Source organism: Bubalus kerabau, chromosome 20, assembly GCF_029407905.1.
Source record: "Bubalus kerabau isolate K-KA32 ecotype Philippines breed swamp buffalo chromosome 20, PCC_UOA_SB_1v2, whole genome shotgun sequence".
Taxonomy (NCBI): domain Eukaryota; kingdom Metazoa; phylum Chordata; class Mammalia; order Artiodactyla; family Bovidae; genus Bubalus; species Bubalus kerabau.
In genome coordinates, this window is record NC_073643.1 from 34,932,390 (window position 1) to 34,951,797 (window position 19,408).

The 19,408-nt window shown below is 37.8% G+C and overlaps 1 protein-coding gene across 15 annotated transcripts in view; it reads right to left on the reverse strand.

Annotated features, from left to right (window-relative positions):
- Positions 1 to 19,408, reverse strand: part of TAFA1 (TAFA chemokine like family member 1) — a 534,519-nt gene that overhangs the window by 443,078 nt on the left and 72,033 nt on the right. For 13 of the 15 annotated variants that reach the window (XM_055558389.1, XM_055558390.1, XM_055558388.1 and 10 more), the window contains exon 2: positions 5,278 to 5,383. The exons of the other annotated variants lie outside the window; for them this stretch is intronic. In XM_055558389.1, the coding sequence (XP_055414364.1) occupies positions 5,278 to 5,311 (34 nt within the window). In that variant the 5' untranslated portion in view covers positions 5,312 to 5,383. The remainder of the gene's footprint in view (positions 1 to 5,277; positions 5,384 to 19,408) is intronic. 15 annotated transcript variants of the gene reach the window in all.

Sequence of the window (19,408 nt, forward strand, 5' to 3'; positions counted from 1 at the left end):
TTAGCCTCTGAATTTTGGGGGAGATTTTTGAATGTTGTTCATTAAGAAGTGTATTAGCCACAATGGTGTGCTGTTAGCCAATCATTTGTTTTGTTTTGCTTTCTTGCTTAAAGATAACCTACAAACTGCCACTTACTGCTGTTTTGCTGATAAATTAGAGATTTGGGAATAAAATGGTAATATTAAACTAAAAGCAATGAGAAATCCAAAGGAAGCAAATGTCATTTTTATCATATGCATTGTAGTTCTTTCAAAAGTTACCATTATATTACCATAATAAGAGAAATGAGGTTCCTTTTCTGATTTTTATGTAATTATGCCCTTTCTGAATAGTAATTGACTTGAACTAGTTCCTTGTCCTACAGGGTCAGGCTCCAGAGAAGAAGGAAATTGCTAGAAAAATGACTAAAAGGGTCACTTAGGCTTGCTCAATTTCACTAAAAATCTGCCTTTCTCCTCCAAATTCCCACTCAAGCAATTTTCATTTTGCCTTAGGGGCTGGTTGCTTGAAAAAGGAATAATAGGTGAGAACTTCAAAGTATGCAAGATGACTGAGTACATAAATGTTTTGCAAAGAAAACTAGTCTCTTGAAACTAGGAAATATCACTGGTTATTTCTCGGAAGGCTAGAAAGACAAGGTAAGGGCAATCCTTGGATAAACTAGGTACCAGAGGCCATACTGAGCTAGGAGTAGTGTGACTCCTGGTGAAGTTCCCAGTACCCTAATCCTGAGCATCAGTGTATTTTATATGTTCTTGGAATACTCTAAGCAAGTACGTCTGATTAGTTCTGAGATCACTTCCAAATGAAGCTGAAATGCGTCAACAATCATTTCAGCCAACCTATGATTACCCTCTGTCAGGCACCATGATAACCAACCTCTGCAGAAGGTATTATTATTACCCACAGTGGACAGTTCAGCACACTATTTCTTAAGGGTGATACATTTAGCGGGTGGAGAAGTTTAAAGTAGAATCATTACACCCGACAGTGAGGCAGGAATATGACTAGAGGTGATGAGAATGTACAGTTATTCACTGAAGTATTTTTTTCCATAGAATGCATTTCTTGTATGTTTTAACATTAGTAAAACCATCTCAATATGCATCTCAATGGACTTGAGTTTGAGCAAGCTCCGGGAGTTGGTGAAGGACAGGGAAGCCTGGCGTCCTGCAGTCAATGGGATTGCAGAGTCGGACATGCTTGAGTGACTGAACAACAGCAACAATGTACATCTGGGAGAATTCCTCAAATATCCTGATTTAAAAGGAAGGTCCTCCCTGGGAGTGAAATTCACATAAGGAAGACAGAGTTAGGGACTAGGAGAGAACAAATCCTGATGACATCATCTAGTTCCTAGGTTTGTTTTATTTCTGTATTATTTTACTCACTTGAGCTACTACATTTCTTTTGGTGCTTAAGCCAGTTTCAATTGGGTTTTCGAAGACAGGTGGCTTGTGTGTGGGTTACTATCTGACTAGTCATGCCAACTTTAAAAAGATGTTTACTTTGATGTCTCCTTTCAGTCATTTTATGAATTTTATTCTTTCAACTTTTTTTCTTTCTCATTCTTAATCTTTTCTCAATAATTTCATTTATTTCTAGAAATGTTAAGCCTAAGGCAAATTGAAATCTCTTCTCTACTAATGATCTAAAGTTATATAACTTTATGAAGTGTTTCCACTTAATGGTTCTTATTAGGGTTTTGAATGAACAGAACTTGGAATGTCTTAGTTTTATAAAATAAATAATCCTACCCTCTGACTTTACAAATAAATCTTTATGTGATATTTTCACTGCATAATTTTTGTTAGAAATTAATATAATGAATATTTTTAGTGTTAGAAATTAATATGATGAATTATTTTCTTACAATAATCCATTAGAAGTCAGTTATGTTCTAAAGACTCAGTCACCCTATGTTCAGTGTCCAGATCTTAAGATGATATTAAAAGACTTTTTTTTAACTTTTTATTAGGGTATAGTTAATTTGCAATGTAGTGTTTGCTTCAGGTGTACAGCAAAATGAATCTGTTAAACAAATACATATACCTACACTTTTTTAAGATTCTTTTCCCATATAGGCCATTACAGAGTTTTGAGTAGAGTTCCTTATTAGTTATCTATTTATGTACAAACTTATCTATCTATATATAGGAGTGTGATTATGTCAATTCCAATCTTCTAATTTATCCCTCCTCCCCTCAAAATGAGATTTTTCTCCCAACAGTTTTGCAACTCAATACTCCAGAATTACTCATCTGTAATTCTGCCCTTTAGCTAATAGTGGTTTGATACTCAAATTGGCTTCAGTTTATAAGGGCTATAAACCACAGCCTGAAAATTTAAGTCACCTTTCCAAAGTTACTTACATTATTAATAAGGACAGAATTTCAACTCATTTCCACACAAATGAAGAGAAAGAGTGATCAGACTAGTTGATGTAGGTTTAGTACAGGACATTGCAGAGAGCTGAGAGCCCAAGATGCCCTGCAGACATTGATTTAATCATCTGATTAAGAAAGAGAGTTTTTTTTCCTCTTCCCATTCTGTGGTAAATTCACAGCTATGTTGCTATTTTAAAAAAAAATCATGTTTATGATATTCCTTTCTCCCATAGGGCTGCACTCAGATATTGGTTAAAAGGAACTTGTGAAAATGGAAAGAATTCAGAAAGTGCATATATAAATGGTGGAGGTGGGGAGAGAGTAAAATATACCCAACCTTACAGCTCTGCAGAACCTGGTCCCAGTGTGTGTGGATCCTGACCAACCCATCACTGCCAGGCCTCTCAGCAAAAATCCAGAGAAAGAAGGATTTCAGTTGCCTTATGCAAAAAAGCACTGTAAAATTGACCAAGTTCCAAATGCAGCCCCTCTGAGGAAGTCCTCTCCAGGACACCAGAGCTGGAAATAGGACAGATGTGAGCTCTGCTGTTGCTTTGGGGAAAACAAAAAAAAATAATCCATGCATGTGACTTTGTTTGGTCTTTGTAGGTTTTTCTTTAAAAGTAGAAAAAGTTAGAGGAGTTTTCATAATAAGAGAAAGAATCTCTTCCAAACAAAACATTCGAAAGAAAGAGATTTAGTTTCTGAGGGAGCATTCTAGGTGGATTGTCTTCAGGATGATACATGACAGAATTCTTTGTGTTTCGAATCACATATTTCCAGGTCCAGGATAGGGAAAAGGAGGAAGGAGAGAGAAATTTTAGGGTAGCTAGGGGTCTTAATCAAGGCAATATCATAACTCGTGCTTATAGAAATTTATTATGTGCCAAGGCTATTGCTAATCATTTTATGTCATTTCATTTCATTCTCATGTCAACCTCATGAACAAACATTATTGTATGGCACTTTCTTGATGGAGAAACAGAGGCAAGAAGTTCAGTAAGCATCAGGGCCAGCATCTGAACCCAAGCAGCTCGATCCCATGTTCTCATCTTTATCATCCTTCTGAATACTCTGATTTACCCAATCTTACCCCCATTTTACATAAAGGAAAAATGAGACTGTGCCCATTTATAGTTTATTTTAATACAGGCATTAAAACTAAGATTTGAGCAGTAGCAGAGCCATGGTACTACTTCACTGTTATAACAGTGACCATCCTCTTTAGAGTTGGCTATGATGCTTTGCCATTTGGGAAATCCAGTCACTGTACAGTCTCATACATACATTTCGTACTTTCAATAGAACAGTGAAGTCCAGAATCATTTCCTCACTCTACAGACAGAACACTGAAACCATGGGAGGGAAAACTGACTGACTGAGATCATCCAGGACTCCTTTTTCTTGGTTTACCTTTTTCCCCCAGGAAGATCAGGACTACTTGGGAAGCTTTTCTGGAGAGCATAGTGCAAGCAATAGATACCCAGGGAATTGGAACACTGCTTTAGGATGGAGCATGGAGTTCCAAGGCATATGTGGCTAGTTTTACTACCTTACAAGCTCTCCGTGCAGATGGGGAAATAGGAAATGAAATAGCTGACTGTGGGGAGTGCCTGATATTGTTGTTAACTCTGGAGATAGAGCAGGGAGCCAAACACACAGATCTCCTGCCCTCAGTGAGCTTCTTCTTCTTTTTTAAAAATTTATTTATTTATTATCAGTGAGCTTCTGTTGCTGGAGGCTGTTCTGTACCACAGTTAACTTTTACCCATGCCTGAGTCTAGCTTACTGCTCTAGATAAGCCCTTCTTATGGCTCCTGTAAAATACCCCCTAACTTACATACTCTTGCTTCTGAAAGGCTAGCTCATACATATCACAAAACAAGGAAACGATAAAAGCTAACTCTCAAGGGTAAAGCATTTATTTTCTTTTTGATCCCCACCAGAAAGATGGAAGGTTCAGAATGGGAGGCTACTCAAGGTCACACAATAAGTAATCAGTAGAGGAAGCAAAGCAACTCATCTTCTGATTTTTATCCACAAGTTTTCCTATTTGCAACAGGTGACCAAGTACCAAATGTTTAGGAACAAAAGGAGAACTATGATTTAAAAACATCAACAACAACAAAAACCTGCTAATCATCTTCCGGGCAACATATGGCACTAGATGACCCCTGTTGTTCATTTTGCTTTAATATGCAACATCTAAGCAAGCCTCCATGAAATGAAAAGTAGCACATCGGAAATGTATGTAAATTGAGGGTGTAACATGTAAATCACATAGAAATCGTTACTATGGGTTTATGTCCAGAAAAATCGTCTCTCAAGATTTTTAAAAAGAATTAGAGGCTCAATAAATAGGGAAAGTCACCCTTAGCTATATGACCTTTGTGGAAAAAGTAAAGGGCTCTGTAAGAAGTTCTGTTAAATTACAAACTGAATGAAAAGAGGCCAAAACAGGTCAGATGCTCTGGCCGTTACTATTGGCATGTTGTTGTTGTTCAGTTGTTAGGTCGTGTCTGACTCTTTGTGACCCCATGGACCGCAGCATGCCTCTGTCCTTCACCATCTCCCAGTGAGCATAACAAAGAGTATTGTTAAAAACTGATACTAGATGAAGGGACCATTTCATTTTCTAAAATGGTTATATTTAATGTGGCAAAAGCCTAGTCAAATTCCAGAACCAGACTCCAAACTCATAGCTGATTTCTCAAGCTAAAGAAATGTTTTTAAGTGCCTGCCAAAGAAGTCATCAGTTCTTACTATACAACATAATAATGGCTTGAAAGATGAAAAGCTTTGACTCTGAGTTTCCTTTGATGGTAAAACATTTTAGTATTAAGCATGATATGTGCTTTCAAATCACACAGATCTGACTTCTAATTCTACCTTTATATTGTAGCACCTTCGTGTCCTTGAGCATGTCACAATGATTTTCAGATCTTAGCTTCCATATCTCTGAAGTGAAGATAGTAACACTGCCCACATTTTTTTCCTGCAAATAAGATACGGTTAATAATGCAGGTAAAGAGACTGCACAGTTAAAATGCCTGGCACTGAGTAGGTCCTTCAACATTTCTATTTATTGTTATATAGCACATGTAACTTATTTAAGATCTATAAATCTTAAAAAAATATGCTGCAATTCAATGGAGGAGGAATAACATTTCAACAAATGGTGTTGGAATAATTAGACATCACAAGCAAAAGAAATAAGCATAAACCTCCTATTGCATCTTTACTCAGCAATAAAAAAGAATGAACTATGATGTATATACACTATATCTATCTATCTATCTATCTATCTATCTATCGGGCTTCTCTGGTAGCTCAGCTGGTAAAGAATCTGCCTGCAATGTGGGAGACCTGGGTTTGATCCCTGGGTTGGGAAGATCCACTGGAGGAGGGGCAACCCACTCCAGTATTCTTGCCTGGAGAATCCCATGGACAGAGAAGCCTGGTGGGCTACAGTCTGTGGGATCGCAACAAGTTAGACACGACTGAGTGACTAAGTTCATGATGTATATACACTATCATAAGTAAAATAGCTAGTAGGAACCTGGTGTATAGTACCTATACACCAGGGAGCTCAGCTTGGTACTCTGTGGTGACCTAGAGAGGTGGGAGGGGGGCAGGGTGGGAGGAAGGCTCAAGAGGGAGGGGATTTGTGTCTATACATATAGCTGATTCACTTCATTATATAGCAGAAACAATATTATAAACAACTTTATCCCAATAGTTTAAAAAAAGAATGAACTTGGATACACACAACACCCTGGATAAACTTCAAAGAGTGGAAAAAAGTCAATTTCAACAAGTTACATATGGTATGATTTCACTTATGCAGTATTTGTGGAATAACATAGTCATAGAAATAGAGAAAAGATCAGCAGCTGTGAGGAGCTAGGGTGGCAAGAGGGGTGGGTGTGGCTATAAAGGGATAGTGCTATAGTGTTATATAAAGGCAAATTATGGGGACAGTGTAATTAAGCATATTCATTGTGGAAGTGGCTCAGACATTAAAGAATCTCCCTGCAATGGAGGAGACCTGGGTTCAATGCCTGGGTGGGGAAGATCCCCTAGAGAAGGAAATGGCAACCCATTCCAGTATTCTTGCCTGGAGAATCCCATGGACAGGGGAGCCTGGTGAACTACAGTCCTTGGGGCCACAAAGAGTTGGACACGACTGAGAGACTAACACACATTGTGGAAGTGGTTGTTAGTGAAGCTACATATGTGATGAAATTGCATTGATCTACACACACACACACACACACACACACACGCACGAGTACACCTAGAAATAGTGAAATCTGAATAAACTCTGTGGATTATGCCAGTGCCAGTTTCCTAGCATAATTACTGATAAACTATAAATGCAGCATGTGATCACTGGGGGACACTGGGTGAAGGGTACAGGTGACATCTCTGGACACTTAGATACAAATTGCTATGACTCTGTTATGATTGCAACATAAGGAGTTTAAAAAATAGAACTGCCTTATGATCCAGCAATCCCACTGCTGGGCATACACACTGAGGAAACCAGAAGGGAAAGAGACATGTGTACCCCAATGTTCATTGCAGCACTGTTTATAATAGCCAGGACATGGAAGCAACCTAGATGTCCATCAGCAGATGAATGGATAAGAAAGCTGTGGTACATATACACAATGGAGTATTACTCAGCCATTAAAAAGAATACATTTGAATCAGTTCTAATGAGGTGGATGAAACTGGAGCCTATTATACAGAGTGAAGTAAGCCAGAAAGAAAAACACCAATACAGTATACTAACACATATATATGGAATTTAGAAAGATGGTAACAATAACCCTGTGTACGAGACAGCAAAAGAGACACTGATGTATAGAACAGTCTTATGGACTCTGTGGGAGAGGGAGAGGGTGGGAAGATTTGGGAGAATGGCATTGAAACATGTAAAATATGAAACAAGTTGCCAGTCCAGGTTCGATGCACGGTACTGGATGCTTGGGGCTGGTGCACTGGGACGACCCAGAGGGATGGTACGGGGAGGGAGGAGGGAGGAGGGTTCAGGATGGGGAACACATGTATACCTGTGGCGGATTCATTTTGATATTTGGCAAAACTAATACAATTATGTAAAATTTAAAAATAAAATAAAATTTAAAAAAATTATGCTGATTTCAAAGATTTAAGGATTAAACATACGATTTCAGGATGAAATCTCATAAAGCTCAGTGGTGCCTGAGCTATCCAGGAGGATAAATATCAAAATGCTTCCTGGGAAATAAGAGATGGAAAAGGGAGTTTATTTCATCACGTCTTCCAGCACACATTCACACACATCTCCACACCTTGCATCATTGCTTAGGAATCACCATATGCTCAGTGTTACATATAATGTGTAGAGTGAGATTTTATGTAGTCTACATCAAAATTACAGTTTATAGGAAAATATATGCCTGCACTTAATTCTCATCAGTAACACTGAAGTAGGGAAAAGGAACCACATTTTTAGTTCTGTAACTAAATCTGTGATGATCAGCAAATGACTTCAACTCTCAAATAGTCTTTAATATGGTGATTAACCTAGGTGATATGAAAGATTCTAACCATAATTAAACAACACCTAATTACTAGGGGTGAAAATTCATTAGGCACAAGTACTAGAGATGTAGTATACTTGATGTACAGTAAAACCTCATTAATGTAGACTCTACTAATTTAGAACTTATAACAGCTTATGGTGGGTGTTACCCATATCACTATTTCTAATATTTAAGAAAAGACAGATTTACTATCTAAGTAAATTGTGCAGAGAAGTATCTGAGAAGAATATTTAAATACAGCAAATTTTTAAAGACTCAATGAACACTTTAGAAATTCTTGTGTGTACAAGAATGGAGAGGTTATTAGAAACCTTTCTTATTTATTTATCATGTCATAGGGGGACATAGGATAGTACAAGGACAGGGAACAGACCTTAATAAGAGATTCCCCTAAACTCATTCATGCCAAGGGAATCCTTTACTCTGAAATCATCTCCAGCTTGCCAGTCACTTACAAGTGCCTTAGGCTCTTTTACTGCAACTTTAGACAGCACAATAGGTCAGTCAGGCCAAACTCAAGGTTGATAGGATTAAAAAATTAACACAACAAAATGGCAACACAAAATCTCTGGATCCAAATTTGTATCTAATATGTGGCCCTCCTCAGATAACCTGCAAAGTTGCAAGATATTCAAAAAACTGATTTTTAAATGTGTTTCTCACATGCTATGCTTCCTGTTGGTTCTGCGTTTGGGCTTTGGCTCTGAAGTTAGTTGGACTTCTGGGGGTTTTTGTTCTGCTGGAGAAGTAAAATAAAACCTCTGAATCAAGCATTAAATTGAGTGTGATGCCCAAGTGCCTGACACATGCTTTCCTCTGTCCAGTCACATATTCACCTACCCATTGCCCCCCAAAGAGAAGCAAAGTTGGGTCATTTTCCTAAAAAGGAGTCATATGAAAGTATAATGGTCAGTTCACAGAGAATTAAGATACAACAACTCAACAAGTGCCACCAAAGCCATGTGTGGAAAAGACTAATTATATCCTTGGAAAAGGACATTAATTTTCAGGTTAGAGTCATGCTCTATTTTCCCCAAAGTGCTACTGTCCTTGGCACTAATTCATTCGTAGCTGAAAACAAGTTGTTTAAAAGTCATGAAGAGATGGACTTCTCAGCATAGTTTCTTCCATTACATATTGAGTCCAGAAAGCCTTAAAAATAAAATATCACTGGAAATTATTTGTCCAGGGATATCTTCAGAAGATACTTGTACCATCTCAGGGTATATGGAAAAAATAACACAGAAGATCACCAAACAACCACTCTATTTTTTTTCTTCTATTTAAATCTGTAATAAATAGGCATCACTCATTTCCTGCTCTTTCCAATAGGATCAAGCGGCACATTTTTATATGAAATAGTGATTTTATGAAAAAAAGTATTATTTTATAACTTCAACTTTCCCTTAGATCTTTGATAACTGACCTAACCATGGTGAAGATGTAAAAATTTCATACTTTAGTTTTAAAAAGGCAAGCCAAAAATATTCTATGATGGTTTATATCAGTGGAGATCTTTTTTCCCCACTCAATCAAAGAACAAATATGAGAATATCCACACCAGAGCTCATTTCATAGCTTCTAAGCTTTCTTTGGCAGAGATAAATGAGGCCAAAACTCACAATTATTTAATGCTTTTTATAATTATGTGTCCACAGTTAATTTTATTTGCCTCTGTGCCACAAAGCCTAGACTTAGAGGCATATCTGCTTTATTTTTTTTCCCCAGGCCAGACAAAATAGTAAAGGGTAGTCCATGAGTTCTTTGGAAAAAAAAGGCTTTGTAAAAATGCATGGCAGCTTCAGAAAATGTATTGAACTCTAATGTAAGGATACAAGTGAGTTTTTTTTTTTCCCCCCACGAAACACCTGTGTATTTTTTCAATCTCATAAGCACAATTTGTGTTAAGAAATACAAAGAGTGGAATGAAAAACTAAAAAAAAAAAAAAACAACAAAAAACACCCCCCACTAATCTACGGGGAAAGTCCCTCAATATTTGATATGTTTTCCTCTAGAAAATACACAGTTGTATCACAAAATTGGAGTCATGAGAAGCAAGTCTTTTCCTTGCCTTATTCCCTGCCTGTTTTGCTCTTTACCAAAGGCAGGGGATAGGTTGGGAGCTTGGGAATGACTTGTACTCTCAGCTATATTTAAAATAAAATGCCAAAAAAAGCACAGTTGTTTGAAATGGCCATGTTTCTATTAAGAAATTGTTGTTGGTGTTGTCTAGTTACTAAGCTGTGTCTGACTCTTTGCGACCCCATGGACTAGAGCCCACCAGGCCCCTCTGTCCATGGGATTTCCCAGGTAAGAGTACCAGACTGGGTTGCCAGTTCCTTCTCCAGGGGATCTTCCCAGCCTAGGAATTGAACCTGCATCTCTTGTATTGGCAGGCAGATTCTTCACTGCTGACCCACTAGGGAAACCCATTAAAGTATTATCAAACATCTAATCATCAGCTATCTTTTTGACAAAGGAAAGAATTAAAAGAATTCCACTCTTCCCTTTGGTACTTTGTCAGTTTCTGCCAGCATCTCATTTTGTCACAATTTCATTTAAACTCCTACCAAGTTGTCATCATCAAAACATCAAAAAAAAATTTTTTTTTCAAAAATTAGCTGAATTAGGGATTGTATAATGTATTATGCATGCAACATGAAAGCTTCATTTCTGGACAATTCACCTGCAGGAGATGCATTAATTGGTGTAGAGAATCTTGCTGCCTGTCATGATATTTAGCATCAAGTGGCCAATGCCTCACAGAGAAAATCCTGAATTTCTTCCCTATCCAGTGCATGTAACCAATAAGGAAAATTAGCTGCTGAAATTAACGAGGCCCATGAAACGCAACAAGGTCCAGGTCTCCACCTAGGGGAGGAAAATTCTTCTAGAGTGTTCCATTTCAGCCCTAAGGGTAGTGACTGTTCCTTATATCTGCTATTCTGACATTAATTAGGGTTCTCTTTTAATTTCTAGTAACAAATCCCCTGATATCCCTATCTCCTATTACAATTCACAATTTCTATATTAAACTTCCTGTTCCAATTACTATGTGGGTTTTCTCTTTTCTAATTGGACCCCTACTAATTCAATATCTTTGGGTATACTTTTACTTTTCTATAATGAGTGAGGATATACTTGAAAATGAACAAAAACCAACAAAGAAGTTTTAAAGCAAAAAAAAAAGGGAAGGTAAGAAAAGTACAGATTTTAATTATATGTATATGATGAGATCACCTATGTCTAAGATGTGTCATTCACCAGTATTTCATGAATTACATTCAAAAATATATGAATTCATACATACATGACTAGTTATCCACATGCACCTGATGTGAGGGTAGCATTTAAAACAAACCAACTTGGTTACTTAACTGCTTAAAGATTAATAGTCTTTATTGTCTAACTTGTACTACAATACAAACATATGCTAGAGATGTTATTCATTGGCTTACTGTTTAGTGAACACAATCTAATTTTGATTAGAGCATCTAATTCATCACTGAGATTCCTACTGAGGCCCCATTAATTCCAGCACACATTTTATGAGCTCCTATTGACCCAGTCTCAATGATCCTCCATCAAGGATTCCATGACCATGATTTCATGAGAAGGTGCTGCTGCTTCTTACATTACTCAGCTCAGAGGTTCAAAGAATCAGTTTAAGTGTTGATGTCCTTCCATGAAACCACAATTATGTAACCAGACAGAGACAGTCTAATGGAGGAATAATTAAAATGCACTTTAAGATGTACATTTTCCCATGAATGATATTAACTCTCTCTGAATATGAAAAACCACAATTAAAACATTTGGTCCAATACGGAGGCTTTCAACAGCTCTATCATTTTTTCCCATTATGTACTTTGTTAGTTAATATCAGTCTCCTGAGTAGGTTGAGACCTACTCCATTAATATCTCCTTTCAGCCCATCTTATTGTTACTGTAACTCTGCCACAGAGTACAGTATCAAAAAAATGAAAGGGGGTGACTTTAGCCTCAACTCTGTATTTTGCTATATAAGAATGCCATTTCTGGGGTTTCTCTGTTGGTCCAGTTGTTGACTCTGTGCTCCCAAGGCAAGGGATATGGGTTCGATCCCTGGTCAGGGAACTAAGATCCTGCATGTTTCATGGAGTGGTTAAAAAAAAGAATGATACTTCCTAATTTCAGTAATAATAGTAATTATAATTTTATTCTAAATAGGCTAGTGTATGGAAATATATATTTTTAAAGTATGAACTACTGAAATCACCTATGACCAAAACAATCTTTCCAATTTTTTTTCCCAAAAAGTTTAGAGTATTATCCAATATGCCGTAAGGAATTACGGCTATAAATAATTAAATGCCTTCAGAATTCCCAACTTTTTGAAATAAAGTGATCATTTTCCTTGGTTCTACTCTGCTTAACTATGAGCTTTCAGATGATCAGATTTTATCAAGCTTCAATCATGCAGAACCTGGTAAACTGACAGAGGAATGAGATGCTGTGGTGGTTTCACCGCTAACATATATAGCAGTTCATTAATTAAGGCTCCCAGCTGCAGATGTCAAAAATCCAACAAAGACAAACTCAACCAAATAAGGGAAATTTATAGTCATCTAATGGAAAAATCCTAGAATAGATCCAGTTTCATAGGTGACAATAAGATACTCAACCCACATGATAAAGAATCCATCTTTCTCTTTGCTATTCATGTATGCTAAGTTGCTTCAGTCGTCTCTGACTCTTTGGACCCTATGGACTGTAGCCCACCAGGCTTCTCAGTCCATGGGATTCTCCAGACAAGAATGCTAGAGTGGGTTGCCATGCCCTCCTGCAGGGGATCTTCCCAACACAGGGATTGAACCCGCATCTCTAAGGTCTTCTGCATTGGCAGGTGGGTTCTTTACCCCTAGTGCCACCTGGGAAGCCCCTTCTCTTTGCTATATATCAGCTCTATTTTTGTGCTCTGTCTTCACCATGAAGAAGTTTCAATGCATATGGTTGTTCTAGGAAGCTCCAGGTGTATGCTCTCCCAGTTTCAAGCCTAACAGAAAGACAGTTTCCTTTTGCCAATCTATCTAGGTAGGTCCCAGGTCTGAGTCTCACTGCATTCTATGGTCCACAAGAAGATTTGATTGGCCAAGCACACTTGACATTGAGTAGGACTGGCCCCAATCAGATCATAAGGTCTATCTACTCTTCAGGAAAAATGGAAATAGGTGTTTCACACACATAAAGTTCTCAAATTTCTGCCAGTTGTAATTTAACTAGGAACCAACTTACAAGGTGACATTTAATCCTCATAATACCACCTAATTTTTAAGGATTATTATATGTGGTTTAAGGATGAAACTGTTGTTACTCCAAAAACATTTCAAAACCATACCCAGAATTCATAGTTACATGTTAGAGATGCTACCAACATAACAGAGACAAAGATAACAGGTCATCAGGGCTTCATCTCCAAAATGCTTTCTGCAGCTAGCATGGTACCAAATGGGATGGAAAGGTGTTTAAAAGTAAATCACTTATATTAATTTAAATAAATTAACACTCTACCAAACTGAACTCAAAGTTTCTCTACAGAGTTGTCATATTTGAGGCATTCAAGTCCTTATGACCTATACAGAAGCAGCAAATAGCTCCTTCACCTTGAACTAAGATGAAAATGCCTTTTAGCCTTTAAGAGCTAAATGGTTTAAACTCCAGGGAATGTCTGTGTGTGTGCGCACATATATATGGGACAAAGAGCCAGGAATGAATGATTCAAGTATTTAATAAAGACCTTAAGTGTTCATTTGTGTGTCTCATTCCCTCCTTTCACAGGTATTTAATGAGTGTGGCTAGTATGCCAGAAATTCAAAGCAAGCTGCTCCAAATAGACACTAAAGCTACATTGCTTGAATTAAAAGTGACCTGTCTGCCACTTGGGTTTTCACCCTGAAATTTTCAGAGACTGAGTAGTCTGAGGAAATCTAAGTACATTTATCATAACCGCCATAAATGCTAATTTTTGTTTTGTGAGTGTGTGTGTGTTGTTTTTTTTTTAGTTTTCCAAGGCTGAAAATAAAATATGAGAGAAATTAACCTGCTAGTGACAAATGTGGGCAGAGATGACGCCACTTAAGAAGTAAGAGCAGAGCTTTGATGGGCTGGCTGACAGTCATGAGAGGGAACCCAGGGGAGGATCACTTGAGTTAATAGCCTTTGTAAATAGAAAAATGGAAACTGTGGCAGCAGCAGGCAGAAGAACTGGTACTTTTTAAATATTTTAATTGCACCTAGGTGGCTCACTGGTAAAGAATCTGCTTGCCAATGCAGGAGACATGGGTTTGATCCCTGAGTCAGGAAGTTCCCCTGGAGAAGGAAATGGCAACCCATTCTACCCAGAAAATTCCAAGGACAGAGGAGCCTGGTGGGCTACAGTCCATGTGGTCGCTAAATAGTCAGACACAACTTAGCAACCAAACAACAACAAAAGGAGTTGATAAATCCTAAATACTCTCCTTTGGGTTAGCACTGACAATTTTATCTCTGAAAGAATAGATACTCAACACATGATGTTGGCATTCCTCTAGCTCCCTCCTATCCCCATAAATGTCTTCAGGGGATTTTAACGTAAAAGAAACCTAAATCTGTTTGACTGGAATCCTGCCAGAGAAGCAACTCCCCTCTGAGAAGACCATGGACATCCCTCACCACCCACCAAATCAGAATTCAGCTCCTTTCTGTCCGAGGCCAACTCCAAATGTGGTTTCCAAACATCTGCCATCACTGTTCTTTGATTTCACTCTCAAATGCCATCCTGGGGAATCTGTTCACACAATCACCATCCTGGCCGATGACCCACAGAAATGTCAGCTGCTGGGTAATCTGTATACACTCCTTCATCCAGTGCCATTTGTTTCATAGAGGTACAGTGATACTCAACAAAGCCAGCTTCGGAGCAGTGAGCAGAGTGGTAAACGGTAGCCCCTGGCTTGTTTCTACCACTCTCATAGCTTTCTGGACACTTTCAGTGTTTCTGACCCTTCTTTCCTGCCTTATATTTCCTCGTCAGGAAAGTGGGAGTGATTTAGTGCTCTGAGAATAAGGAATCAGGGTCATCATATACTGCAGGGAGATTTTTCTGCACATAAGCTCTGCTTTGTGAAAAATATTAGGTCCCTTTGGTTATAGACAGTTTCTTTTGAGATCTTTTAATCCCAAGAGTCATAGGACAGAAGCATCCTCATGAATCTTTGTGATGTTGGTTAAAACTTATGGCTGTTCAGATCTATATAGACGGAAAGTAGCTTAACAATTGCGGGGGGCTGAGGTGAGAAGAGGTAGTATTTACAAATAGGCATGAAGAATCTCTTTGGGAAGATGGGAATGTTCTAAAATTGGAGAGTGGTGATGGCTGGGCACTTTGTAAATGTGCTAAAAATAATTAAATTGCACATTGAAAACAAGTTGATTTGATGGTGGATAAACTATATCTCAATAAAGCTGTTAGCAAAAATAAGAATGATTGAGGGATGGATAGACTGACTGAAATGTGGTAAAGCAAATATAATAAAATGGTAAGTGCATGAGCTACATGTTGGTAATGGGTGTTTATTGTATAATTTTTATATTTTTATGAGTATTTGAAATGTTTATAATAAAATGTCAGGAAAGTATATTATAAAAACTAGTGTCTGTTCACTTGGTGGAAAGGATTAGACCTTCCACTTTTTATATCTCTGTATAAATATGCAAATACATGTATATATTTAAATAAACAAAGATGTGGACAAAAACATCCTATCTTTGAGAAAAATACAATTAATACGATAAGATTCTTGAGGTTAGAGATGGTACTTAGTAGAGAAAGATTGAAAGATACTTACAAAGAAACTGCCATATATTTGCTGTTCTGAGGATTTTACATACATTATCACATTTAGTTGTCATAAATAGCTGTTTGAGGCAGGCATTATAAATATCTCCATGATACAGATGAAGAAGCTGAGGATTAAGGGGTTTTAAATGCACGTATATGTGGAGGAGTTATCATCTGAAATAGATCTGACTTGAAGAATTAACAGCACAACTTTGGTCTAATAGATGCACATTATTAGGAGCTGCTAAAATCATGACAATGATCTCAACTTTATTAGTTTTCATTTTACCCCATCCACCAAAAAGTAAGATTGATAATTTGAAAAGAAAAAAAAAATCTTGTCACTGTATTACAATGAGTTTGGCCATGCTGTATTTCAGTCTATGCTTCCACATTTGCAAAGTAGTTTGCAACACTGGAGTGTTACTACTTTGGTTATGTAGGGGTACTTTCCCCTATTTCAATTATAAATGAATGGTGAAGAGATGATATTTTAGACTGTAAAGCCACAGGTGTATTTTCTGTTTTAGAGTTAGACATCCTACCAAGAATTTACATATTTTTCTAGCTAGCATATAAGGATATCTTATACATGTTTATTTCACAGAGGTAAAACTTGGTTTTTTTTTTTGAACACTGAAAAAAATAAGAGCAATAGAAAATCCTAGTTACGTGCTTGACTGCCAATAAAGAAAATCAGTGAAGAAACATTCAGTATGACTTCCAAATATACTGCAACACAAAATGTTGCTAAGACTCTTGTGCTTACTTGGTTCAAAAATATAAAGTCAGTAGCCAAGATTTCTCAACTTTGATGAATATCAAGCTGCCTGGTTTTCCAAAGTTGAGTCAGACGCCATATTGGGAGGGGGCAGAGGGTAGGCGGCCATGGGGTTAGAGAAGGAAAAGCGAGTTGGAAACTGTTTCAGGCAAAATGCATTCTCCTGGGGCAAGCCTTTGGCACACAGTCCCCCACAGTATTCCTTTTTTCCTTATTTCTCCCAATTCTCCTGCTTCCTTCAACTTTCACTTAGCCACAGACCTGCACTGGTTCTGAGAGCCAGCACATCCTGGTCTGTTTCCCTTGTAAACTTAACATCAGATCAGATGGTTTTATTTCAGTCTTGGTATATTTCCCTAAGAAACAAAAAACCATTGCTTTCAAGTCAATTAAACTTGCATATACTGAGAACTAGTCATGTTGAGCCAGTGGTAGACAATAAGAGTAAATCTAGTTCTTGAAACATTCATAGAATGATAGGGCACACGGGTGGGTAAACAAATTCCAGTCAGTTAAACCAGAGCAAAGGAAACAAGTAGAAGTAGAGAGCCATATGGTACCACTGTATAGAACAGAAACTGTATGGTGATTAACGTATTTATCTTCCATAGAAATATTTCTAAGTTTAGTTATCAGGCTACCTTGATATTCTATTAGTTAATATTTATCAGGGGTTTACACCATGTCAGATGACATGATGATTCTTTACATGCGTGATCTCATTTTATTTCCACAACTACCTAATCAGGTCACTACTTTTATGTTTTCCATCTTTACACATGCTGCTACTGCTGCTAAGTCGCTTCAGTCGTATCCTACTCTGTGTGACCCCATAGACGGTAGCCCACTAGGCTCCTCTGTCCCTGGGATTCTCCAGGCAAGAACACTGGAGTGGGTTGCCATTTCCTTCTCCAATGCATGAAAGTGAAAAGTGAAAGTGAAGTCGCTCAGTCGTGCCCCACTCTTAGCGACCCCATGGACTGCAGCCTACCAGGCTCCTCCATCCATGGGATTTTCCAGGCAAGAGTACTGGAGTGGGTTGCCATTGCCTTCTCCAGCTTTACACATGAGTGAACCTCAAATATACCTGCTGAATTAGGCTGTGGTCTGTCTTGCCATCCTGGAGACCCAGTTGCAAACTAGATACTAATGCATTTGTCAACCTGTCTCTACATTCAGCCTTTTGCTGTTTTCTTCACAAAGCAGCTTCCAAAATAAAGTACGTGCTCAACTTTAAGTTACAGCTCGAGATAAAAGATTTCCTTCTGGGGAATCACTTTTCACTTATAATGTACAGACCTTGCTCCATGGAGCATCTGTGGTGGGAAAAAAAAGAATCATTTTAATAAAATGAAAAACCCCAGATGCTCCCAATATTGAGTGATAAATTCACACCCTGTTTGGGAATTCACCAAGGATTTAAGCCAGATCTGCAGAGAGAAAGTTAACATCTCTGACCAAAGTTGGGGAAAAAATATAACGCTCTCTGCTATAATACAGAAGTGATCTGTATTGTGTGTTTTTTTTTTTTCCATGTTCCATTCAGTCTTACACTTAGTTTTGCCCTTTGATGGTCTTTTATGAGTCAGTATTTCCCCCAGTTGGCTGCGTGGAGTCTTGCTATGTGGGAGGTGGCATTCTGAGTTTGAAGTACTCATCTTCCAAGTTCACCTGGAGGTTGGCTGTCTCCAACTTGGCAAGGCATAAAAGGACCTGGCTGAGTTCCAGCCCCTGTAATTATGTTCTAATCTGTCTTCATCCCTGCTCCTCATTTTTCATGTAATGTTTTTAAAGCAGCTTAAACCACAATTTCATTGCTTTTTAGCAGAAAGGGAAATTAATGGATGTATTGTGAGATTATCTAATGACATTATTTATTTTTAGTTCTACTCCTGTTGTATGAAACAAAAACAGATATTGCTAGGATACAAGCTCAGTTCAGTTCAGATACAAGCTAATCTACCTTTAAAAAACATTTTTTCTTAGGAAATATATTAATTTTGCAAATACTAAAAATTATATGATACATTATATATGATCATATATTATATGGCATGCAATATTTGAATATGTCAGATTTACTAGATATTTGCCTCTTGCCCACCCCCCAAAAAAATCTTGAAATATTCAGACTAAATGACACCAGTAACAATGACCACTTGACTGCAGACTCACAGCAACTCAGTGTTCCATTCACTTGCATCTTGGCTCCTTCATCCCAACAATAATTCTCTAAATGACAGAGAATGCATTAGCTTCTATCGTGTGCCCCACAATAACTAGGACAGATTGGTACACTTTGCTCCTCCAAACTCCTAGTTGGCTTCCTGATGGTACTTCTTGGTGGTCATTGTCTCTTCTAAGAACTGTTTTAGAAGAATAGGCATGATGGGTGTGGTAGAATGAGGAAGCACTGGCATCAGGAGAGGCTGAGTTGGAAGTGACCAGTCTCTGAGAACTACTGGATCTGTGACTTGGGCCAAAAACCAAGATTTTTCAGACTTCAAAACAATGAAAATAATTCATGCTCTGTCTTCATCTCAGGGAAGTCCAGAGTGTTAAGTGAAATAAGTATACACTGAAGTATCTTGTCAAATGTGCTGTACAGTGGAAGCTAAAATGAAGAAGGCCAAAGGAGATGGGAAGGAATGATTAAGATCTCCTCTCCCATTTAAATTACAAGCTTCTTGAGGTGAAGGATAATATATCACAAGTTTTATTTTTGTTAATGCCCGTGGCTCAGTGGTAAAGAATCCACCTTTCAATGCAGGAGATGCGGGGTTCCA